The sequence below is a fragment of the Leuciscus leuciscus genome (genome assembly GCF_965113295.1).
Source record: "Leuciscus leuciscus genome assembly, chromosome: 4".
In the NCBI taxonomy this organism is placed as follows: domain Eukaryota; kingdom Metazoa; phylum Chordata; class Actinopteri; order Cypriniformes; family Leuciscidae; genus Leuciscus; species Leuciscus leuciscus.
Window position 1 is genome coordinate 84,234 of NC_138728.1, and position 26,719 is coordinate 110,952.

The 26,719-nt window shown below is 42.5% G+C and overlaps 1 protein-coding gene and 2 long non-coding RNA genes across 3 annotated transcripts in view; 1 reads left to right on the forward strand and 2 right to left on the reverse strand.

The window, feature by feature from the left end:
• The window catches only part of LOC309496828 (tyrosine-protein phosphatase non-receptor type 12-like), a 49,149-nt gene that overhangs the window by 12,755 nt on the left and 9,675 nt on the right, over window positions 1–26,719 (reverse strand). Inside the window, 11 exon segments of the mRNA XM_082166962.1 lie at window positions 6,801–6,899; window positions 6,992–7,069; window positions 7,159–7,225; window positions 7,989–8,131; window positions 10,958–11,017; window positions 11,451–11,522; window positions 12,302–12,340; window positions 15,578–15,630; window positions 15,633–15,687; window positions 15,966–16,042; window positions 16,226–16,334. Of these exon segments, the coding sequence (XP_082023088.1) occupies window positions 6,801–6,899; window positions 6,992–7,069; window positions 7,159–7,225; window positions 7,989–8,131; window positions 10,958–11,017; window positions 11,451–11,522; window positions 12,302–12,340; window positions 15,578–15,630; window positions 15,633–15,687; window positions 15,966–16,042; window positions 16,226–16,334 (852 nt within the window).
• LOC309496842 lies at window positions 19,077–26,457 on the forward strand. The gene is made up of 2 exons (XR_014205261.1): window positions 19,077–19,211; window positions 24,997–26,457. It is a non-coding gene; the product is annotated as an uncharacterized lncRNA (long non-coding RNA).
• Window positions 19,911–24,818, reverse strand: LOC309496843. Its single transcript, XR_014205262.1, has 3 exons — window positions 24,277–24,818; window positions 22,490–23,490; window positions 19,911–20,009 (listed from the first exon to the last, which is right to left on the reverse strand). It is a non-coding gene; the product is annotated as an uncharacterized lncRNA (long non-coding RNA).

Consider the following 26,719-nt stretch of genomic DNA (forward strand, 5'->3'; position numbering starts at 1 on the left):
AGAGAGTGTGAGTGTGTGTGTGAAAAGGAATAAGTGGGGATTGCTTAGGTAGCTAGCTTGAAGCCAATGGAACTGTCGGTAAGAACAGGTCCAGTCTAGTCAACTCAGGTATGGAAGTCTTTAATACACATCCAAGCAGGTATTGTATGTGTCTGTATGTATGTGTGTGTGGTTTATGGTCATTTACGCACACGCAGGAAAAACAAAGAAAGGAGAAAAAACTCCGTCCTCTGTGGAAAAGCTGTGGGCACAGGTGCAGCTAATAAAGCCTGATAGGGTCCTAATTGGCTTGATCGGGTGGGTGGAGCTAGAGGTTAACAGGGAAATTAACAGGCTAAGAGGGGTGTGGCACTTGCTTTGAGGGTGCAGCTTAGGGCATAGACATGTATAGAAAGGCTAGATGGCTCAAGGCGGAGTCAGCTGTGTCGTCACTAGGCGGCCATCTTAGGTCAGGAGACTGCGCTGCTGCTCCCTGCTGCTGTGGACGGAAGGTGAGTGACATACGCCAACTAAAATGCTCGTAACTTGCTGAATTCTTGACGGATTTACAAACGGTTTGGTTTATTACAAACCTTATTAACGTGGCTATGATTTGTGCTGATGCCGTTTGTGGCTATAATTTTTCACAAGTATGCAGTTAAATAGCCGCATCCCTGACGTTTATGACACACCAAGCCGTTTGAAAATCGGTTGAAAATTGAGCAAAATATAGTTATTTCAGCACTACATGCACAATAGACTTTAATGTTATAACTGGACGAGCGGTCCTGTCCTAAGATGGCCGCCGTGTGACGTCGTCGGGTCCCATTGGCTCTCAGCGCCGGTAAGCTATCTAGCCTTTCTATACATGTCTATGGCTTAGGGACACAACAACTTCTCAACAGCCGCCCCCAAATCTGTATGGCAAATTTGACAAATCAGGGGGGATCAGATATGGCCGGGAGAGGGATGAGGCGGGACACGGGCCTTGTAGATGTCCTGTCATTGACTTGGACATCAGCAACCCTACAACGGCCATCCTTGCTGGGATGAAGGGAGATAACTTTACCCACTGACCATTGGGATCTGGGAAGTTGAGGATCTAGAATCAGAACATCAGTGTTAGGTTGCAGGTTAGGATGGTCTGTGTGCCACTTCTGTCTGGACTGAAGAGAGGGAAGGTAATTTCTGAGGAAATGGGCCCAAAAATGATCAGAAAGGATCTGACTGTGACACCATTGACGGCGACTGTGCAGCTCAGAGTCTGGATGTGTTACCAGAGGAAGGGAAGCATCATGCCACCCCAACAGCAGCAAGTTAGGGATCACAGGGTCAGGATCAGCAATGTCAAATGACACAGCCTATGGGAAGGAATCGTTGTTTTTTGGGAGAAACGCGGGACCTCGCCATGAGGAAGGACACAGTCCCTTGCTGCTGATCATCTTCTGCGCGCATGTAGGCAACCCCACCATAGGACTTCTCTGATGCATCACAGAAGATGTGAAGGTCTTGAGTGGCTAAAGAGGTGTCTACTGACTTGAGGTGTGAGGCAGCGAGGCAAAGTGATGGTGGAGAGGTTAAGGAGTTCATTTTCTCATGAAAGCCAGGCTTCTAAGAGATCACGTAGGAGATTTGGGTCATCCCATTCTCATGCCTTTCCCCATAAGTGCTGGACGTACTGGCTAGCAAGAACTCTGTAAATATGGTGCATAGTTGGAGTGGTAGGTTCAATGGCTCTGTGCCTGTATCTGAGGGTATCTGTATTGCAGTTCCAGAGGAGGCCTAGAGTAGACTCTAAGGGGTTAAAGGAAAGGATGGTGTGATAATCAGAACTCAGTTTGTTCTGACCTGGCTTCAGGAGGTAGGTCACAGATGACCTGAGGATCATTACTGCCCCATTGTCTGATTTCGAAGCCACCAGAGGAGAGGGTAGTGTGCAGGCTGTAAAGGAGATCTCTACGTAGAAGTTATTGTGCATAGAATGGTGAATGTACTCATCTGCCTGAGCATCTTTGATGATCCTCTGGAGAATGTAAATGGCACAGCAAGGGCTTGAGGTTGTGCCAAAGGGGATAACTTGCCATTCATACACAGTTGGAGGAGCATCACAGTCCAGGTCACACCAGAGGAATCGCAGGAGAGGTTTATCCTGGGGTAACGGGCACATGGAGAAACATTCATTTAATGTCTCCACTGATTGCAGTCTTGTGCTGCCTAAAACGGAGCAGAACTCCAAGGAGGGAAGGCCCGAGGATTGGTCCAGGATGTAACTGTGAATTCAGGCACTAATTTCGGTAGGAGAAGGAACAATCAAACAATGCAATCTTTACCATTGTGATGCAAAATGTGGTGGGGTATGAACTAGGACTCAGGGGCATCTTCTATATCAGATGATAATTTCTTGACACACCCAGCATTAACTAATTTCTGGATCTTTCTGGTATAGGTCTCTGCCTGTTGTGTGTTATGAAGTAGTCGCCCTTTCACAGCTGCGGAGACAGGACATAACTGCCTTCTGGGGGGCCAGGGGTCTACACTGAGGAGAGGTGCCGCATATTGTAGGACGCCATCAACAGGTGTTCTGATGGTTTGTCTCTCAAGCTGGTGCATTGCCTCTTGATCCTGTTTGGAACGAACCACAGCTTTAATGCTTCTCCGGGGTAATGCATCCAGCTGCCAGAGTTTCTGTACATTATGGTGGATGTCTTCAGGTGGGCATTTAAAGGAGATATAGTGAGAATAAGTAGAGGCAAAGCTAGAGAGATCTTTTGCAGAACCCTGCAGTATCCAGCCGAGCCAGGTCTTGATTGCTACAGGGGCTCCAGGAGAGCCTAAATTCACAGGTTGTGTAGGGATGATAAGGTGTGTATGATCAGCCCCTAGAAGGAGCAGGGGTCTTACTTTATGAAGCTGTTTGAGAGGTCCTTCAAAGCAAGCTGTCTAGGTTGACCATAACGCTCATCTAGGGCTCGTATAGCTTGAGTGTAAGGATCTGGAGCATAAACAAACCAATGCAAGTCTCCTCGCCAGGGGCCTGTACCATGAAGCCGGTTTAGGTGGCTAGCCAGCTATGTTTCAGTTAAGTTTCCGCCAACCCTGGGTTTTAGGTACTATGAAAGTAGCTTGGCTTGAATCGGTGTTCGTTGCCATGGTATCTTACGCTGCACGGCTAACCTGCTCCGGGGCAGGTTATGTTCTGGATTCAAGATCTCAGACTGAAGTTTGACCAATCAGCTGAGAGCAAAGAAACATAGGTGACGTAACTTATTCCCAGTGTCTGTTGCAATGACTTCACCTTTTCTTCCAAATCCTGTGACATCTCAGCGCAAATTGTTTGACGAGCACTTCGTAGAGAAAGAGTTTTTAGCCAGACAAAATCCCCTTGCCTTTCCTGATAGTTATTTGTATGAAAGATGGTGGTAGTGGCGGTAGTGGATGGGGTGGTAGTGGCGCAGTGGATAAGACACATGCCTTTGGTGTGAGAGACCCGGGTTCGAATCCACTGTGAGACACCAATGTGTCCCTGAGCAAGACACTTAACCCCTAGTTGCTCCAGAGGTGTGCGACCTCTGACATATATAGCAATTGTAAGTCGCTTTGGATAAAAAGCGTCAGCTAAATGAATAAATGTAAATGTAAATGTAAAGATACAGATTTTCCGCGGAAGGAATGTCTTATCTTTACGAACTTCTTGAGCCGCACATAAAGAATTTAACACATCGAATTCATGCACTTACTGTACCGCAAATATTGCGTTACGTTTTTTTTGTTGCAAGTGGTACATTCCTGCACGGTGGGTGACGCACAGAAGCTAGGGGAAAACACGGTTTGTCGAACCATTCGTAAGGTGGTCCTCACTCTGCAGGAGTACATGAATAGTTTCATTAATAGTGTTCCCCGGACATTTATCGGCCATGTCCATAAAAAAGGGCTTTTATAAAATTGCCGGTAAGATATATTGATAGGGTGGCATCACATGAACACATTTTATTTTATTTTTTCAAAAAGCAAATTGCACAAATGTACTATACAATATAATACATGTTAAGAATTATTTAAAATCTTTATTATTATTCTGTTAATCTTATGATAGGATTCCCTAGCTTTCTTAGTAGTACAAATACGTTCTATATTTATGTAAAATTATGTATGTATGTAGCCTATGTGTAATATAGCCTATAGCCTATTTTTATAATTTATAAAAAATGTGCATGTATAATTTTTTATATATTATAAAAATAGGCTATAGGCTATATTACACATATAGGCTACACAATACACATACATACATAATTTTACATAAATATAGAACGTATTTAACTTACACATTAACAATCAGCAATCTTTCTCCAACAGTCTTCTCTTGCTTTGGCAGCAGAGACCGTATTGTTTCGAGCTTGAAATACATATTTAAATTCATCGTAATTCTGAATGATTATCTCTTGCTCCTCCGCGGGAAAATATATCGCTCACGCTCTACCCGCGATTGGTTGTTCAGTGTCGACGTCACTCTTTTATGTGCACGCGCGCGTGGAGTAATCATAGCTTGAGGATCAAAGCATGAGTTGACAGAGAAAGTTGATGAGCTGCATCATGGTACCAATAAAGCCTGATTGCATCGGTTTGGTTTTGTCAACTCAAAACTAATCCTGTAACCCTGAGTTTGTTCAGCTACCTTCATGGTACAGGCCCCTGGTCTACCTTTAGATTATCCAACAGGATGTGGTTATAATTCTCTGGTTCTCTTGGATCTAACAAGTTGGATTGGGCCATATTTAGCATCATGTACTGGCTTTCATCCTCCCTTGTGAGATCGGGGAAAGAAGGACCTTCTACCCTCCTATAGTTTAACTGTAGGGGGACAATAGGAGGAACTAGCTGGCTTAGAGGGGCAGCCGATGTCAGGTGGTGGGACTGCACAATGAAAGGCTGGTATTCTGGCTGGACAGAATAGGACAAAACACCAGGCATAGGTTGATGTGGCAGTGTATAGGCTGGGTGCATGGGGTTATACGAGGCTGGTACTTGAGATGTGTGAGCTGCAAGGACTGTGGGTTAGGATGGTTGAGAGTGGCACGGCTGACAGGAGGAGGAGATGGAAGAGGACGGGGGCCTAAGTTCCTCTGTAGTCTGACGGGCTTGTGGTGATACTGCTGGTTGAAGGTTAAGATTATCAGGGAAAGGGGATGGTAAGCAAGACAAGAGTGCAGTCTGAGTATCAGGAATGGGAGCTATTGGAGAGGTATGTGGGGGTTCAACATCAGTGGTTTGCACTCTCGCAGATAGGACAGGTGAGTAAGGGTGTGGATTGTCCTCCTGAATGTCTCCCTCCGTGGGCAGTTCCAACGCTGGCTCTTCCTCAGACTCATCCTCTTTCCAGGGTTGATAATGAGGACCAGTGTCAGAAATATCTGCAGGATGAAGTGGCTGTTCCGGTGCTTCTGCTGTCGGTTGTGACCGCTGATGATATTGCAGGATGAAATCATCATAACGTGCGGGGAGCTGGGCTCATGCTGACACAATGAGGGCAGGGAGTAACTAGACATATCCACTGATCATCAATGACCTCCGGCTCGAAGGACCATAAAAAGGAGTAAGGGGGATTGCTTAGGTAGCTAGCTTGAAGCCAATGGAACTGTCGGAAAGAACAGATCCAGTCTAGTCAACTCGGGTATGGAAGTCTTTATTACGCATCCAAGCAGGTATTGTATGTGTCTGTATGTATGGGTGTCCGTCTGGTTTATGGTGAATTACACACACGCAGGAAAAACAAAGGAGAAAAAACTGCAACAGAGGGAAGAAGCTGTGGGCACAGGTGCAGCTAATAAAGCCTGATAGGGTCCTAATTGGCTTGATCGGGTGGGTGGAGCTAGAGGTTAACAGGGGAATTAACAGGCTAAGAGGGGTGTGGCACTTTCTTTGAGGATGCAGCTTAAGGCGGGCATACACTGTGTGATTTTCGTCCGATTTTGAGCCAAATTCTGACTTGTGCGACTCTTTTTCGGGTCGGGCCGATTTTCAGCTGTGTCGTTTGTCGTGCAGTGTACAGGGGAAACGAGAGGCGATTAACCTCTCCCGACTGGCAATCGGATGGTCGGAAGAATTTCTGGCAAGTCAGAAATTTTGGTCGCTCCTCGTGACTATATTGCACTGTTGAAGCAGAGCTACGAACCGATTGCCCTAAACTCAGTGTTTTTCCCCTCACTGCGCCTGCACGAAAACAAAAGTTTATCCAAAATGAAAAGAGGGAGATCTTAATTTCTGTAGCTATCAAACTAGCTACAAATTACTGTTGCTTACCTCCAGTTCGTGTTGCAAAATGGATAAACCATATTACCCACGTCTTCCAAGCCACCTGTGATGTAGCGACACCGTGCCTCTTATTAATTTGTTAAACAATGTCCATGTTAAACAAACTGTTTTTGAAATAAAGCTGTTTTGGCTAATTATTGCAATGTTTGGATTAATAATAACTTAATAATTTTAATTATAGGCCTATAATTCATTGTAATCGACCTAAATCATCTTACTATTGAAGCTGATGCTTGTTTTTACAATATCTCTGGATACATGATATCGTCTATTGGCGCAACCCGGCACGGGGGTTTATCGTGCATATTTCACATGTATAGTGTGAGCAGTCGCAGCTCGACGTTCGGACCATATAGTGTGAGCACATAAATCCTGAGCTTTAGCTTTATGTCGCATGCAATCTACTCGTTCAGTTTGAGTTGGTCCCTTGCTGAAATCGCACAGTGTATGCCTACCTTTAGGGACACCACAACTTCAACAGTGTGTGTGTGTGTGTGTGTGTGTCTCACCATTCCATCTGTGAGCTCAGAGTTAGTCGGACTCTCCAGAAGCATCAGCTGTTTCTCAAAGAGTTGTGCAATGGCTCGATGAACCAGCTCGTACTGCTCCTGTCATACAGAGGAAGGTCAGAGGCGTGAACGCAAAGTCTTTATTTAATACACTGAACCTGTAAGTTATTGTGTGTGAGGTGTTTATTTACTTTGGTCTGAACTGCAGAATGCCGCTGCGTCCTCATCTCCTGAATCAGCTGGAACACGTTAAAATCTTCAGGAATTCTCTGCAAAAAAACACAGTGATGTCATCACTTCAGCGGTGGGACTCAAGTGTGTGCGTGAGTGTGTGTGTGTTTGTGTGTGTGTGTGTTACCCCAGCTTTCAGCAGGTTCCAGGTGTAGTCGATGGCACAGATGGCTCCTGTTCGCCCACAGCCAGCGCTGTCAACACAAACACATGCAGTCACACTTATCACACACACTCATTTCATATCAAACTAGTACACACATTATACAGCACAGATCAGATGGCCATCGCTCGCTCTTCTCACTCATCCGCACCTGTTCATCATCATCATCACTAACAGACTCAGATCAGTTTCTTCCCATCAGCTCCTGAACTCAGACTCTAATATGATATCACCTATTCTGAGCCCATAAACGCCTGACTTAAAATAACAGTGAAATCACAATGGGCAATGTTTATTCTAGATTATTTATTGGTGCACATCATCATTAGTGTTAATAATCTTAAATCAGAATATCTTCCTCTTGCAGCATCCTTCTCTGATGATGTGGGCGGGGCAACCTGTCACTCACATGAGATCAGCCAATAGCAAACCACAACCGTCCAATCAATTCCACACAGACACAATCAAGCCCTGCCCACATTTGTTCATTTCAGAAACGTTTCACTCGGATATGAGACACAATAGAGGAGAAAATACCAGCGCAACTTCTGTTTCATGCCGTCTTTAACCTAAACCTCAGCCTGTCATTAATTTGTGATTATTACCTATCAGAACGAAGCCAGAGAGAGTCACCGCTACCGTTCATCATAAGAGCGTGTGTGTCTCTGTCCGACTGAGGAACGTCCACATCGGCTCGCAATCGTTACCAGAGGAAATCAAGACTGCTTGAGGTTCATTAAGAATATATTAGAGGTCTTTCTGAACACAAGACCAGACACGAGCAGATCGGATACCTGCAATGGACACAGATGGGAACGTCGTCATGCTCCTGATATTCCCTCATCAGAGCGATCATATCCAAGATGGAATCGAATGATGACGGGACGTCGTGATCCGGCCAGTTCACATAATGGAACTGAGTCACTCGACGGGTTTCCTGACAGACGAGAGAAACACAGACACTGACAGTTACAAAAACTGAACTGATACAACAGACAGCCCTTCCACACAGAGATTCCAGAACATATACGGATAATGTGTCCCGTGATCGTTTGATTTTAGTTCATTCACACTGCCAGTGATTTTCCGGAACCTGTGAGTATGTTCACACACATCCCGTAAAGATCCCGTGAAGACACGTGGAGTCAGGATGTCACTGCGATGGCACGTGCGTTAGGGCTGTCAGAATGGCTGAAAAGCTAAATTCGAATTTCTTTCTTAAAGCCCATGTTGCAGGTTTTTTTTATTTTTTTTTATTAATATAACCTTGTATGAAAATACCATATGAAAAGTAAATGCAGGATTAAAAATTGTTTTGCAAGACATAAGGGCACAAATTTTATAGAAAACGTGACAGTTTCCTTGACCGTGTTGAAAAAACACTTATTTTTTTTCACCATCGCGTCATATGACGCCACATGAGGGAGTCGTTCGCCGGCTCTGCGTTCGCTCAGTGTGGAGTAGGTTGGTATTCAGTTGGAGCGGTCATGATTCAGTGTGTTTTCGGTGCTTATTGTATTTCAATTAATCATCGTCGTGGTAAATGATTGTGAATTATGGCCTGTCAGGGCATCGAGTCCACAGGTTTCCGAATAAGAAAAAAGACGGTGCGATCTTCCGTGCGTTTTGTGCAGGGTAAGAGACGGGACTTCACTTCTGCTTTTGCTTTGAATAACGCGATAGCGTGTAGCGTTCACTATAGACCGAATGATTATAATCCCGGTGATATGTGGACACTGTCCCGGCTCCTTCATCGGGTCGCCCGGTGACGGTCCGCCGTCAGCATGTGGTTCGGCCGCCGGCGGGAAACATGACGCTCACGGATCCGTCAGACATCACTTATTGTACATCTGTTTTACAAAATGTGCCTGTCTTAATTTTGTCTTAAAAACTTGTAATGCATTTATGTGTTTGTTATTAGTCTGCAGCCAACACTTATTATTATTATTATTATTATAAATATAATATATTATGTTCTATAATTCATTTTCAATCTGTACAAACCGACTTTAATGTTTGTGTTGGCTGTTTCTACATATAAAGTTTTTATACAGTAAGACAGTTGTGATTGTGATCATTTTTTGTATTCATCGTCACCAAATGGGTCAATTCAAAGCCTTTATTAAGTCCCTCTTCCTCTGGAAACTGTCTCCTAATGGCTGACACACATAACACATGCAGGTAAGGGTCTAAATACTAGCTTTGCTATTGCCTGATACATGATGATAATAATCTGTACAGTATTGTGATCTGAGCATAGTGTTATACATATCGTCAGGCTAACGTGAATACATCTATAAGCTAACACTGTTCTCTTGCCCTGTTCTCCTCACACCACAACTCACCGTTGTTCTGTCTGACCCTGGCCTGTCCTGCTCACTTGGCTTCATATCAGGCTCATAATTATATGATATCATCATATATATCAATTATATGAATTATATATATCATACGAGTAAACATTTAGGCTACAATTCCCCCAGCTTTCCGAGCTGTCATTGCGATCCATTGCTTTCCTATTGTTTACTTTGACCGCTCTCCCTCATGTTGCGTCACTTCCGGTTCGGCGGTTTTCAAATGCGGAAGTAAAATTCTCACAAAAACGATTCCAGAAGCCTAAATAGCGTTTTATAAGTATATGTTTATATTTAAATCTAGTTCCTACATTATTTTTCTATACATTGGCTTACTGGGTACTCTAACCTGCAACATGGGCTTTAAATATTAGCAAAATTCTAATTATATTCAAATTCTAAAGGCAACACTTAACGTTAGAGGAAAAAAGCACTTTGTCTCCTATGCCCACAAGAGGGCGCAAGCGAGCGCAATAAACAAATATAAACCAAATCAAGCATCCCATCTTTTATTGAAATGAAATTCATTTTTTATAGTGCCTTAACTTTTCAAACAATTGTTCTTAAATAAAATATAATTTCCTTAATGACAATGTGCATGCAAGGACAATTAGGCTACAATAGTGCATAAAACTGTGTTCGAGCATCAGTAACTGAGAACACACACTTCAACAGGAGTGTAATGAACTACATCAACACAAAATAGCAAACTGCCATTCAGAAACACTCCACTTGTACTCACTACATCTACATATGATCTGAGCGAGTGCTGGGCGCTTCTGTTGACAGTGTTTCCAGCTGACGAACACACACGCTCAGCTCTGACCCCAGCCTGGTCAAGTATGTCTTTATGCCACCAAACGAGAGGGGTTTTGTCAGCAGGAAGCCTTCTCACACCATTTATCAAATAAACAACACACTACTGTATAAGCTAACAGAAAAAAACCTGCGTCAGTGACATCATCATCATGTCTTGCGCACCTCCTGACACACCAAACATTTGAATGCACGGTTTTTGCATTCGAATGTGTGGTGTGTTTTTTTTCTACGTAATTCAAAATTCACATAATTTTTTGACAGCCCTAACGTGCGTCATCACTACGACACACCCCTTACAGCATTGGTCCTGGCTTTTGTTCACACAGGGCGCGTTCCAGGACTGATCCCGGCAATGTTACTAGGTCCCCATCCCGGCATCAATCCCGGGACATGTTTGCGTTCACACAGAAGGCACTCTAGCAATTTGACGGCAATTTCCCGGGATCAACGCGCTGTGTGAAAGGGGCTGTGGAGAGAGAGACACACACACACACACACACACACACACACACACACACACACACACACACACACACACACACACACACACACACACACACACACACACACACACACACACACACACTCACCTGATCAAACTCCACTGTAAGTGTCCGGATGAAATAATCCGTCCTTGGCTGCTCAGACTCCTGAAAAACAAATGTTTGTCTTTACTGATTCCTAACGGCTCGTCCCAAATGAGATTTAGTTTTTAGAAGGTTGTTCATGTGGCATTTTAAATGAAGCCCATATCAGACACTCTGATTACGCCTGAATTACGTTCTCAGATCTACATGAACCTAATGTAAAGAGCACAAACACACGAAACTACTCGCACATAAAAAAAAAAAATCTTTAAATTAGATAATAGGAACTAAATTTGTTAACAAAATTTTTTTATTTATACTTAACTGTTTTCAACCATATTGTGCCTAATTTACTAGACAAATGGTGAAAAAATCACAATAAATCTGACCGCTGCTCACAGTGAAGAACATTGAGGGAAAAATCTGATACATATTCAATTTAATCCCACATGTGAAAGTTCCTCAGATCACGTTGGGAAAAGTAATGTGGACTCACACACGAGATCCTGAAGGGGCCGAACGTCATGGGCTCGTCTCCGAACACGGGGAAATAACGCTCACACTTCTTCTGCAGACGAAAGGGAGTGAAGAACATGTTTGTGTCTGTGAACTAGTGCTGGGGAAAAAATATCGATTTCTCGATTTTAATCGACTCATTTTTTTTTTCAAACCAATATCGATTCTTAAATCCCAATAATCGATTAGTCTATCCTGTTTTCAGTTGATGAATGAGTCGTAGCCAATAAATCATTGTAGCCAATAAATCCCAATAACAATGTGCTTTGTTACGTCTGATATGAAACAAAGTCTCATATTTCAAATTATGTCCATTTTATTACGAAATTCAAGAAAATTATATATATATATATATATATATATATATATATATATATATATATATATATATAAAAATTATAATTATTTATATTTTTCAATATTTCATGCATGTTTGAATAAATCCGAAGTTTTTTTTTTACACAATTTAAATGTTTATATTTCAAGAAATGAATTGGAGTAGAATTATGTAATTGTCAAGGAAGTTTTATAAATTTATTATTATAAAAACTTCATTGAGTGTAATTTAAGTGTTTGTATACAAAACAGTTCATTTTAACCTTCAGTATTATAGTAATGTACCGACTGACTCCCATCTAGAGTTTACAGCATTAGTTGGGAGATTTTTTTTCCTTGAGAACATTTTCCATGTACTGTATCTGATAAACATCCAAAATAATCTATATGGAATTGAGTCAAAATCGTATCATGAGATTTGTGTCAATACCCAGCTCTACTGTGAGCCTGAGCTTTTATGACTGAACACAGAATCCACACTGAACTCATCCTTACCCGTCCCATCTCAAACTCTCGACACGCCATTGTGATAACCTGCAGAACAGAAGGCATGCGTCACTTATGAGAACACTCACACTGTCACTGTCTCACTCACTCACTCACTCACTCACTCTCACACTCACTCTCTCTCTCTCACTCACACTCACTCTCTCTCTCGCACTCACTCTCTCTCTCGCACTCGCTCTCTCTCTCGCACTCGCTCTCTCTCTCGCACTCGCTCTCTCTCTCGCACTCGCTCTCTCGCACTCGCTCACTCTCTCTCTCGCACTCGCTCTCTCGCACTCGCTCTCTCGCACTCGCTCTCTCGCACTCGCTCTCTCGCACTCGCTCTCTCGCACTCGCTCTCTCGCACTCGCTCTCTCGCACTCGCTCTCTCGCACTCGCTCTCTCGCACTCGCTCTCTCGCACTCGCTCTCGCACTCGCTCTCGCTCTCTCGCTCTCTCGCACTCGCTCTCTCGCACTCGCTCTCGCTCTCTCGCTCTCTCGCACTCGCTCTCTCGCACTCGCTCTCTCGCACTCGCTCTCTCACTCTCTCGCACTCGCTCTCTCGCACTCGCTCTCTCGCACTCGCTCTCTCGCACTCGCTCTCTCGCACTCGCTCTCTCGCACTCGCTCTCTCGCACTCGCTCTCTCGCACTCGCTCTCTCACACCTCGCACTCGCTCTCTCGCACTCGCTCTCTCGCACTCGCTCTCTCGCTCTCTCACACTCGCTCTCTCGCTCTCTCACACTCGCTCTCTCACACTCGCTCACTCGCTCTCTCACACTCGCTCTCACACACTCACACACTCGCTCTCACACACTCGCTCTCACACGCTCGCTCTCTCGCGCTCGCTCGCTCGCTCTCACACGCTCGCTCTCTCGCACTCGCTCGCTCGCTCTCTCGCACTCGCTCGCTCTCTCGCACTCGCTCGCTCGCTCTCTCGCACTCGCTCGCTCGCTCTCTCACGCTCGCTCGCTCTCTCACGCTCGCTCGCTCTCTCACGCTCGCTCGCACTCGCTCGCTCTCTCGCACTCGCTCGCTCTCTCGCACTCGCTCGCTCTCTCACTCGCTCTCTCACACTCGCTCTCTCACACTCGCTCTCTCACACTCGCTCTCTCACACTCGCTCTCTCACACTCGCTCTCACACACTCGCTCTCACACACTCGCTCTCACACACTCGCTCTCTCACACACTCGCTCTCTCACACACTCGCTCTCTCACACACTCGCTCTCTCACACTCGCTCTCTCACACACTCGCTCTCTCACACACTCGCACTCACTCTGTCACACTCACTCTGTCACACTCACTCTGTCACACTCACTCTGTCACACTCGCTCTCTCACACACTCGCACTCACTCTGTCACACTCACTCTGTCACACTCACTCTGTCACACTCCACTCACTCTGTCACACTCACTCTGTCACACTCACTCTGTCACACTCACTCTGTCACACTCACTCTGTCACACTCACTCTGTCACACTCACTCTCTCACACTCACTCTCTCACACTCACTCTCTCACACTCACTCTCTCACACTCACTCTGTCTCTCACACTCACTCTGTCTGTCACACTCACTCTGTCTGTCACACTCACTCTCTCACACTCACTCTCTCACACTCACTCTCTCACACTCACTCTCTCACACTCACTCTCTCACACTCACTCTCTCACTCTCTCACACTCACTCTCTCACTCTCTCACACTCACTCTCTCACTCTCTCACACTCACTCTCTCACTCTCTCACACTCACTCACTCACTCTCTCACACTCACTCTCTCACACTCACTCTCTCACACTCACTCTCTCACACTCACTCTCTCACACTCACTCTCTCACACTCACTCTCTCACACTCACTCTCTCACACTCACTCTCTCACACTCACTCTCTCACACTCACTCTCTCACACTCACTCTCTCACACTCACTCTCTCACACTCACTCTCTCACACTCACTCACTCACTCTCTCACACTCACTCACTCACTCTCTCACACTCACTCTCTCACACTCACTCTCTCACACTCACTCTCTCACACTCACTCTCTCACACTCACTCTCTCACACTCACTCTCTCACACTCACTCTCACACTCTCTCTCTCACACTCACTCTCACACTCACTCTCACACTCACTCTCACACTCTCTCACACTCACTCTCACACTCACACTCACTCTCACTCACTCTCACACTCACACTCACACTCACACTCACTCACTCTCACTCTCACACTCACTCACTCTCACACTCACACTCACTCACACTCACACTCACTCACACTCACTCACACTCACTCACACTCACTCTCACACACTCACTCTCACACTCACTCTCACACTCACTCTCACACTCACTCTCACACTCACTCTCACACTCACTCTCACACTCACTCTCACACTCACTCTCACACTCACTCTCACACTCACTCTCACACTCACTCTCACACTCACTCTCACACTCACTCTCACACTCACTCTCACACTCACTCTCACACTCACTCTCACACTCACTCTCACACTCACACTCACTCTCACACTCACTCTCACACTCACTCTCACACTCACTCTCACTCTCACTCTCACACTCACTCTCACACTCACTCACTCTCACACTCACTCACTCTCACACTCACTCACTCTCACTCTCACACTCACACTCACTCTCACACTCACTCTCACACTCACTCTCACACTCACTCTCACACTCACTCTCACACTCACACTCACTCTCACACTCACTCTCACTCTCACTCTCACACTCACTCTCACACTCACTCTCACACTCACACTCACTCACACTCACTCACACTCACTCACACTCACTCACACTCACTCTCACTCACTCTCACTCACTCTCACTCACTCTCACTCTCACACTCACTCTCACACTCACTCTCACACTCACTCTCACACTCACTCTCACACTCACTCTCACACTCACTCTCACACTCACTCTCACACTCACACTCACTCTCACACTCACTCTCACACTCACACTCACACTCACACTCACTCTCACTCTCACACTCACACTCACACTCACACTCACTCTCACACTCACTCTCACACTCACTCTCACACTCACACTCACTCTCACACTCACTCTCACACTCACTCTCACACTCACTCACACTCACTCTCACACTCACTCACTCTCACACTCACTCTCACACTCACTCTCACACTCACACTCACTCTCACACTCACTCTCACACTCACTCTCACTCTCACTCTCACTCTCACACTCACTCTCACACTCACAACACACTAGAATCACTCACCGCAACCCTGTATTCCCAGATCATCCTCCAGAAGTCCAGCACAGTGTTGGGAGCACAGTGTTGGGCAGCGGCCCCTGAGTGGCGATGTAGGCCTTCGGCCCGTCTATTCCCTGCACACACACACACACACCTGATCAACCACATGCGATCTACAGTCTCCACGGCTTCATCAGACTGTTTAAGCGAGACTCTAGTTGATGTTTATGTGTGTCACATCAGGGCAAAGACAAGAAACACTTCAGTTCAAGAGTCAAGAAAGCAAACAGCTGTTGAATGGAGAGTAACTACGATTGTGCTGATATACGTGTCTGCATTCACACACACACTCACACACACACACACACACACACACTGAGGGGCGTCTGCAGAGACAGGAAGTCTTCAGTACCTTGATGAAGTTTGCATTGATGTAATCTGTGTCCTGGTTGGATGTTTTTAACGTCATCTTCACACGACTGTGGTCGACTGACGTGCGAGAGAAAGACAGTGTCAGCAGATACACACACACACCCTCACACACAAGAAACAACAACACAAGCCTTCCTCACACTATCGTCATCCTCATCTTTATCTCTGTTCATGAACAAACATCACTCGTGTGATCTCAGACGGACACATGTTAGCACTGGATCATGAACGTTTACTCACACGGCAGAATGTCCTTGTATCGGTTCTTCTTCACGTTTTCCTCCTGTTCTCCTACATTTGTGGGGTAGATTTTCTCTGTTCTGTATTTGGTTGATAATCGGCGTAATCTCTGCAAAAGACACAGAACAGCTTTAACAGAAGAAAGATTGTGTAAAGCCACAGACATTTACATCAGAGGAAACGAGTTCAGCGCTTCAGACGCAGGAGTGAGTGCGAACAGAACCGAGAAACAGAAGTTACTGTGGAGATTCTCAGATCAGCTGCAGGTTTGGACCATCAGCACTTTATTAGAGTGAGAATGTAAAACTAAGTGTGTTTGTCATGTTTATGTGACACATCCACATCACACATCCGCACAACATCCAGTCATATATAGTAGATTCCTTTGTCAATAAACCACTAGTTCACTTGTGAGCGACAAGCATGTTCAAACATCATGTCTGTCTTTCTCCTCCTCCATGTGGCTCATCAAACATAGGAAGCTGTGTGTGTGTGTGTGTGTGTGTGTGTGTATACACATGTGTGCGTGTGGGCTGCAATACTTCCTTTCCTGCCAGTGTTGGGGAGGAACAATGGCCGACATGAGACAGTTCTGCTGTCAAGTCAAGTCAAGTTTATTTGTATAGCGCTTTTCACAATACAGATTGTATCAAAGCAGCTTCACAGTATTAAATTAAAATAATACAACAAAGTTTGTTTCAAGAGGAATTTATTGATTGATAAAATTAGATTAAATATCCCCAAAATATCCCCAACTGAGCAAGCCAAAGGCAACAGTGGCAAGGAAACGAAAAACTCCATCAAGTGACCTAATGGTGTCCTAAAACTCCATCAGGTGACCTAATGGAGAAAAAAAACCTTGGGAGAACCCAGGCTCAGTCGGGGGCCAGTTCTCCTCTGGCATTTATGAGCTAGAGGCCGGATTGTAGTTTGAACTGTAGGATTATAAGAATGCCTGGCTGAAGAGATGCGACTTTAATCTAGTTTTAAACTGGGAGAGCGAGTCTGAGCAACGAACAGTATCAGGAAGACTATTCCAGAGTTTTGGAGCCAAATGTGAAAATGCTCTCCCTCCTTTGGTGGTTCTGGATATCCTAGGTATGACCAAAAGCCTTGAATTTAGTGATCTTAAAGAGCGCGATGGATTATAGGGCGATAGAAGATCCGTTAAATAGACTGGAGCTAAGCCGTTTAGGGCTTTATAAGTCAGTAGCAATACCTTGTAATTAATACGGAACTTTATAGGTAACCAATGCAGTGATGATAAAATCTGTGTTATATGATCATATTTTCTTGATCTCGTAAGAACTCTAGCGGCGGCATTTTGGACTAACTGTAGCTTGTTTATTGAGGATGCAGGACAACCAGCTAATAAAGCATTACAGTAATCCAGTCTCGAGGTCATGAATGCATGAACTAACTTTTCTGCATCAGAAACTGATAGCATATTACGTAGCTTAGCAATGTTTCTAAGGTGGAAAAAGGCTGTTTTTGTAACATATGAAATATGATTTTCAAAAGACAGGTTGCAATCGAGTATAACACCCAGGTCTTTTACTGTAGAGGATAAAGTAACAGGACATCCTATGATGTTAAAGTTGTATCGTGCTGTGTTGTCTTCTCATTGGTCCATTTCCTGGTCAACCAGTCAGAGCCGACACCCACATAGCAGACAGGCATGTCACATCACACAACACACACGTTTATCTGTCTCAGACTTCTATTGATGTAATATGTCTGTAACCACTGCAGACGAACCCACAACAGAAGTGTGTGATGATGGAGATCACTGACCGCTCTGCTCAGGTTTACATCAGTCCATCTATTACTGTGCCATAATCCACTCACAACAAACCACACATAAAGTGTGATTACATGAGACTAGTTACTCTAAACAAGTTTATAATGAATCTCTGACAGCAGCAGTGACTCAAAGCCCCTCCCTCACACCTCACTCTGCGTCCTGATTGGCTAAGCTCTAAAAGGCTGTGACACACCTCCACATCCGGCCTCTAGCTCATAAATGCCAGAGGAGAACTGGCCCCCGACTGAGCCTGGGTTCTCCCAAGGTTTTTTTCTCCATTAGGTCACCTGATGGAGTTTTAGGACACCATTAGGTCACTTGATGGAGTTTTTCGGTTCCTTGCCACTGTTGCCTTTGGCTTGCTCAGTTGGGGATATTTTGGGGATATTTATTTAAATTTTATCAATCAATAAATTCCTCTTGAAACAAACTTTGTTGTATTATTTTAATTTAATACTGTGAAGCTGCTTTGATACAATCTGTATTGTGAAAAGCGCTATACAAATAAACTTGACTTGACTTGACACACACACACAAGACAGATCTTCACACAGATGATTCAACATCCCTGAACACTCATGGACACGTCCAGCAGATACTGAGACTAACCCATTACTGAGACGAGACTAACCCATTACTGAGTCTAACCATAGACTGTAAAAAATATGGACAAAGAGTCTGTGACGTCACCCATAGACTTTCTAAAGAACGGGTTTGAAGCCGTTTATGGGGGGTATGGGCGGCGCCATCTTGGAAAATCTTGGGAAATCCTAACCCCGCCCACCTTCTGACGCAGCGCACGTCACTCGCTCGCTCTGCTACTTCGGTTATCTCTGTGTATATTTAGGCAACGAAATATGTTATAAAACACCATACTAACTCTTTTCGTTTTCATTTAAAGAAATCTTAAACATTATAGCCACACAAATGTGGTTCAGGCAACGCGTATTGATTATATTCACTGCACATAACGTTTGCTTATTTATAAAAAAACAAACAAAATATAAAACACAAACCTGCCTCTTTTCGTTTTAAATATAATATAAAAATATTAAACATTTTAATATGGTCCAGGCAATATGTGCATTTGTACTAAACAACAGATGTTGCAGTAAACAACATTACAGATCATATTCGTTGTATTAAAATTTAAAATGACAAAACTCAACCCAGTCTCTTTTTGTTAAATTTCAGTTTTATCAATATTAGCTATTATAAAAGCAGTGTTAAAGCCACAATATGTAACTTTTTTGCTTTAAAAATAGCAAAAATCACTATATCTATGTTATATATATATTTTTTTTTTGTGTACTTACATTATCCCGACTGTTTCCAACAACTTTCAAACCAGGAGAAATTTGTAATTTAATTCGAGAAACGTCCCGTTTCTTTATTTCCATTTTGTCGCCGTCAATGGCGTCATATCCGCGTTGTCCCTGGTTTCCGCTCGTACTGCCATGCTACCGAGCTATGAACCAGAGCCCTCTGATAGTAACCAAAGCGATTGACGGTAGTTCGCAATGTCTATTTGCACGCTGTTGTTGTTTCGTTCAAACATTATAGACCATGGCAAGCAGACTTTGGATACAAAAGGATAACTAAAACGAGAATCAATATCAGCGCGGTGTTTTCGAGATGCCTAGAGCTCCCATAGACAGTATATAAACGAGAGCTCCACGTCCGAGACTTCGACCACTTCTACATGTACTTTATTAAACAGGTGACCACATTTACATAAAACTAATCAATGTTATATAGCTCAACATGATGAAATGTTAGAATATGATCTGTATGTTATTCTAATGTTGATCTAGCTTACTGCTAGTCTCATACAGACAAACTAACAGATACATTTCAACACATTCAAATGCAGTTTTTGTGTGATAGTGTAATGTTAGACCAAGTGAAACAACGCTGCGTTACCTCACAAGTTTAATTTGTCTAATAAACTGACCTGGGACTGTGAGTAGTAATTCTGCACTCGCGTGTAATGTAATGCTGGGTACACACCAAAAGATTTTTTACATCTTATAAGATTTTCAAAATGTGACAGACCACAAACATGAGGACAAAAAATCCTAGATTTAAGCGTTTTGCTTCAATAGTGTGTGGTGTGCGATGATGTGACAAAGACAGCACACCACACACAAACAGATTTTCAACCAGAGTCTCGACTATGAACACAGGAAATCTCGCAAAATATCGTGAGACTTCAGAATAAGCATGACGGACGATATGCAGGAAGAAATTGCGATAGTGTTTGGAATGATTTTCACAGAAAATTCACGTGAAAAAACCATTGTACCTACCATTATATATAACCTTTTATACAGAAATATATTCATTCTTTATTGTCTTTATTTATTCTTTATTGGATTTATTGTCTCTTTAGAAAAAGTTATTTAATCCCTCTAGTCTATAGAACCTCACTGAACCCTTAACACTCAGCTTTTTTATTTTTTTTATCTTTTTTATTTTTATTTTAAGAATTATACAATTACAGTCAGGGGGGTACAAAGAGTAAAGCCGATAAACAAACATAAAAAGACATACATAAACAGTGACAAACTTAAAAGTTAAACAAAAATTTGAAAATGTTTACAGATTGAAACGCACTTTGCAGCTTTCTTATTTTTCAAACCCAATATTGTGTTTAGGTATTGTAAAATTTCTGCTCTTAAAATGAAAAACAAAGGCTTGTTTCCTCGAAATTTACACTTATGAATACTAAATCTTAACATTAAGCTTCCTGCAAGTGTGTGTGTGTGTGTGTGTGTGTGTGTGTGTGTGTGTGTGTGTGTGTGTGTGTGTGTGTGTGTGTGTGTGTGTGTGTGTGTGTGTGTGTGTGTGTGTGTGTGTGTGTGTGTGTGAGAATGACCGTGTCTTCCATCATCTCGCTTTCTGATTGGATATTGTTTCGTTTCACGTGATAATCTCCAGAGCGTGCGCGTGTTTGTCCTCGGAGTTCCCCCCACACATCAGGATTTCTGATCGTAAATATTAAACATGTTTAATATTTACGATTCGCGATCGGAGCGGCTCCGACGTTCTTCCGAGCAGGTTCGGACACTCTTAACACACCTCACACCAAGGGAAAATCTGATCAAATAATCTGTTAAACCATCAAGATAATCGGGACATAGCTAGTAGGGATGGGCATGATTAATCGACGATCGATAACTGATCGTTAAGAATTTTGTCGATCACGTTTATTTGTTATCGATTAAACTAATGCAGGTTGCGTTGCGTAGTGTGAGTCTTGAAGCAATGGAATTAATTTTAGCGCGGAGGTACCTGTGCATCCCGGCAACGTCAGTCCCCTCAGAGCGGGTGTTTTCGGCGGCTGGACTGGCTGTCATCAGGTTGCGGTCGCGTCTGATCCCAGATCATGTCAACATGCTTATCTTTCTCAACAGAAATCAGTAGACTGGTGCAGAAGTTCTATGGGAACTTCATGCGTTTTCTCAGATCGGATAGCTATCTGATTTATCAAAACGATTCCATTTACACCTGGTCACATAAATGTGTTTTTGCAAAACGGATATAAATCCGATCTTGAATTCCCGCGCTATATGCATATTAAAATTGTTGCACGTCATCGAAAGCAACTGATATGAGCTGCATTTTATTGATCATCAGCGAAAATTTCTAAATCAAAGACCGCAACAAGATATTGCGGCAACAGCCCTGGTAAGATAATTTCGGTTCTTTACTTTTAATGAAGATGATTGTGTGTTGATGAATGACTTTGATTTGCGATAGTTTGCACGTTGGCTTGATGAATAGATGCTCATCTGTGGTGATGCGTGTTGAAGTAGCGTCGTCATATCTGGATATAACATGACATATAGCCTATAACACGCTCTCACAAGTTTATTTCTTATCATTTTTGGGATAAGTCAAATTTACATATGTGGTTTCAACAACCAGATGCATTTACTCTTGTCCAGTTTCGTCTGGAATGCGTCTCAGATCTCCTCCTGAAGTGGTTTGAACGATCGGATTTAAATCCGTCTCGAATGCGTTTCGGAGGGCATTTAGATTTGGTCTTTTCACGACCGGAGAGCTATCCGATCACAGAAGACGGATGAAGTGGCCATGGGTCTCTGTTTAAGAACGCCGGCTCGCAGCTGCAGGTTCCGCTGGTTTAGAGCACCGCAGGAATCTTCAAGTCTACCGAACGTCCAGTTTCACTGCCACAAGTTGATCTTCTTGTAATAAAGATCTCATCGAGGACAAACAAACTGTATTTTTGTATTTTCATTGAATTTTTAATTTATAAAAAGTTAAAGAAATAATGAATTTCAATATAAAAATATTAATGATTAATCGATAGTCGATCGTTAATTCTCCCGACGATCGACTAAGAAAATTTAATCGAATGCCCATCCCTAATAGCTAGGATTGTCGGAAGGGGAGAAATCGGCCCAAAATCAGCCCGATTATCTTTTGGTGTGTACCCAGCATTAGTTCAGTAGAATGAAATGTCCATATCGCGTCGCGTGTGGAGCTGATAGCTGTCTCTTAGCAATCCCGAACTGCTTCATATCACAGTCATAATAAAAGCATCGATGTATTCAGTCATCCATAAACATTATTAGATCCATAGATTAGATCGGTCGGCTTGACGTTGACAACAAGATCCATAATTCTTAGCAAATGTTGCGTCATCAAACTACGCCTTTGTTATTGTAAATAGGTTAGCGACCCCTAGTGGCGAAAAATTCCATACTGTACGTTTAATTTAGAAAATGTCAATAGTTTTTCGTCATAGTTTTTGTCATTCAAAACTAGTTTTTATTTAGTTATCTCGTTTTCGTCTGTGAAAAAATGTCGTTGACGAAAATAATGACAAATTATTCGTCAACGACATTTTTTCACAGACGAAAACGAGACGATAACTAAATAAAAACTAGTTTTGAATGACAAAAACTATGACGAAAAACTATTGACATTTTCGTCAATGAATAAAAACTAGACGAAAATGTTAGATAGTGACGATTTGGGAAGCGATCCAGTCTGATGTCCTGCATTTGTGGTATATGCGCACAATTGTTCTGTAACGTGATCTACCCAGCGGCACACGAGTTGGCATGCGCTGCATGTCTCATAAAACGTTAAAACATGTAAACGTCTGGGAGAATGAGTAGAGCAGACATGAAGATCTGAATAAGAGTGACGACGCAAAAAAAAAGAGCTATATTCGGTACGGTTTTCTGTGCGCACACACCCGACCCGAAGCGTGCAGCCATGAACATAGACACATAGCCTATACAGCGCGCGAGTACAGAATTGAGCTCTCTTTCGTGTCTGAATGGACAAATACACACAAATATTATGTCTAAATGTCCGTTTTGGAGAGTATTCACGTAAATTATGTCGGTTATGTCTTAAACAGTTGTGAGTGTATCTATGTGCATCAGTGCATTGGATCCGCATGTCATTGGACATGATCCGATGTCTTAAAGGGATAGTTCACTTTGAAATAAAATGTTGGTATGTTTTAGCTTACCTCAAGGGCATCCAAGATGTAGGTGTCTTTTTTTCCGCAGTAGTTTCAATTTTGATATTTTTAGGTCAAACCGTTCTTGTCTGTCAGTCAAATAATGCAGGTCTATGGTCACCACCTCAAAGAGCATGCACAGAGTCAAAATTAAAACAATTCCACATCGTCCAAATTAAACAATTCCCCATCGTAAGTACACATTGATGGCCTAAGACACGAAACAAGCGGTTTGTGTGAGAAAACGAACAGTATTTATATCGTTGTTATCTCTTGAACACAGCCGCGTCCAAATGATCTGAGGGCGCGGGCGGGTATAGATATATACACTAGATGTCGCCTTGGCTACTGCAGTTCATTGGAACGAAACCGTAGCCAAGGCGACATATCTATACCCGCCCGCGGCCTCAGATCATTTGGACGCGGCTGTGTTCAAGAGGTAACAACGATATAAATAGCCTACTGTTCGTTTTCACACACAAACCGCTCGTTTCGTGTCTTAGGCCATCAATGTGTACTTACGATGGGGAATTGTTTAATTTGGACGATGTGGAATTGTTTTAATTTGGACTCTGTGCATGCTCTTTGAGGTGGTGACCATAGACCTGCATTATTTGACTGACAGACGAGAACGGTTTGACCTAAAAATATCAAAATTGAAACTACTGCGGAAAAAAGACACCTACATCTTGGATGCCCTTGAGGTAAGCTAAAACATACCAACATTTTTATTTCAAAGTGAACTATCCCTTTAAAGTGACAGTGGGTAATAAACCTAATGCGGTCTGTGTCCTTAATATTGATCAAGCAACAAAAGAAAAAGAGAAAAGCATTCACTGCTCGTTAATAGCTTTAATAAGGATTAATTATATTTAATTCATACAAATAAATATGTCTGCTTGAAAGAATAGAGAATGATGTATGCAAGTAGTTATAAAGAATGCATCATTCATTGAAAAAAACACTGTCTTCAACTTTAGGAAAAGTGGTTTTATTTAATTTTAAGATATTTTTTAAGTTACTGTAGTTAAATCTGTATCTGTATTGCATGTTCAGACTTTAAAATCATTCATATTAGCAGGTTAATATATGTTTTCTCCGGGAGTATATGGGTTTGGAAATTTTAGAGAAATTCTAAATAAATGCATTTAAATTGAAACCCATTATATTTTAGTCGACTAAATCTACTGTAGATTTAGTCGACTAAAATCTTATTGTATTTCATCGACTAAAACTAAAACAATTCAGATGACTAAAATATGACTAAAACTAAATGGCATTTTAGTCAAAAGACTATGACTAAAACTAAATCAACATTTGCTGTCAAAATTAACACTGTATAAAAGTATAAGTAAAAGGTACAAGAAGCTATACAAATAAAGCAAACAATTCTGTCAAACATACAAAGTCAGCGCTCGATCTAGAAAGTTAAATAGCTTATAAACTTATGAAACTTCCCCTCAGCCAAACCGATTGGCCAGGGAACAAATTATAGATTTACAAGACCAAAAATCGCCCGTTAGATATACACAAGACAAATTATATCTCATGTTTAACCACTACAGAGACGTCAGAGTCAGCGGCAAACGTCAGAACGACTAGCCGAGGAAAGGCTGTTCCAGGCGGGGTACATGAACGCCGAGCGCCCGGTCATCGCTGGATCTAAGGCCATCCTTAAAAATATTCTTGTTTGCCGTAACCCGACCGACCCTGTCAATTTAGTACCGACCCAATTATTTAATTTTTTTTTCTTTTAGTCCGACCGACTTACCGGTTGTAAACTTGCGTTAAGACCGACCGATTTTTTTTTTTAACTCTTCAAACAACTAATACAAATGCAATAAAATAATATTAGTTATTAAGTATTGTGAATATAAATTGCCTAGACCTACATACAAACATAAGCTACGTTCTTTCTTTTAAATAAAAACCCGTGGCGCATCATCTATGATTACGTTTACACCATTGGTTAACGCATGTCACACGCTTCGTTTCATTCACTGTCAATGGTTCGCGCTTGGTAATGATGGCTGCGGCTTTATCAAATTACTCTAAAGATTATTTCATTTTTATATGTTGTTGAATATGGTTTATTAAAAAATAAACATGTGAGAGCGTGTTATAGGCTATATGTCATGTTATAGTCAGATATGACGACGCTACTGCTACTGCAACACGCATCACCGCAGATGAGAAGCTGAGTATCTTTTCATCAAGCCAACGTGCAAACTATCGCAAATCAAAGTGAAAGTAAGTCGCTGACGCTTAACACACAATCATCTTCATTAAATGTAAAGAAACGAAATGATCTTACCTGGCCTGTTTCCGCTTTCTTTTATTGCGGGCTTTGATTCAGAAATTTTAGCTGATGATCAATAAAATAATGCATCTCATAACTGTTGCTTTCGGTGACGTGCACTCCATTAAATCTGCATATAGCGGGAATTGAAGATCTGATTTATATCCAAAAAAATGTATGTAACCAGGTGTAAATGGAATCGTTTTGAAAAATCAGATAGCAATCCGATCTGAGAAAACGCATGAAGTGGCCTGGTGTAAACAGCCCCTAAACATCGGTGAAAAACTAAATAGAGATGCACTGTTAATGTAACACATTAACATGTTTTTTTCATAGGTATTACATTGCATGTTAATGCAATTAACTGTCATTTTGTGAATTCTAAAGCCAATTTAATTTATTTGTTTCCCTCTGAAAATCCACTTTAGTTGAAATCTAGTGGCTTAATTCTTTCTTGATTCTCATTCAATGAATGCAGCTGGAATTAATGCAATAAACATGTTTTTTGAGAAAGATTTCAAATTGTTTGTGGTCTATAGCCTATAACCTGCACCAGAATGAGGTTTGCAATGGTGCGCCCGAAGGCATGGGTTGAAGACCCAGTCAGTGACGTCACAATATGCAAATTAGTTTAAATTCATACTTATGTAATCACCATGGCAATTTTTTTTTTTCATTGAATCGTGAAAAAAATATATACACCTACCTACCGACCCTTTTTTGCTTTTTTTTTGCTGTTACTGCAAACCAAAATATTTTTAAGGATGGCCTCACAACTGGATACAATTTTCATAAATCTTTATAAATAAACCACAGATTTGAGCTTTAAACCAGTGATTCTCAACCGGTGGGCCGCGGCCCTCTGGTGAGCCTCGGAGCGTCATCTGG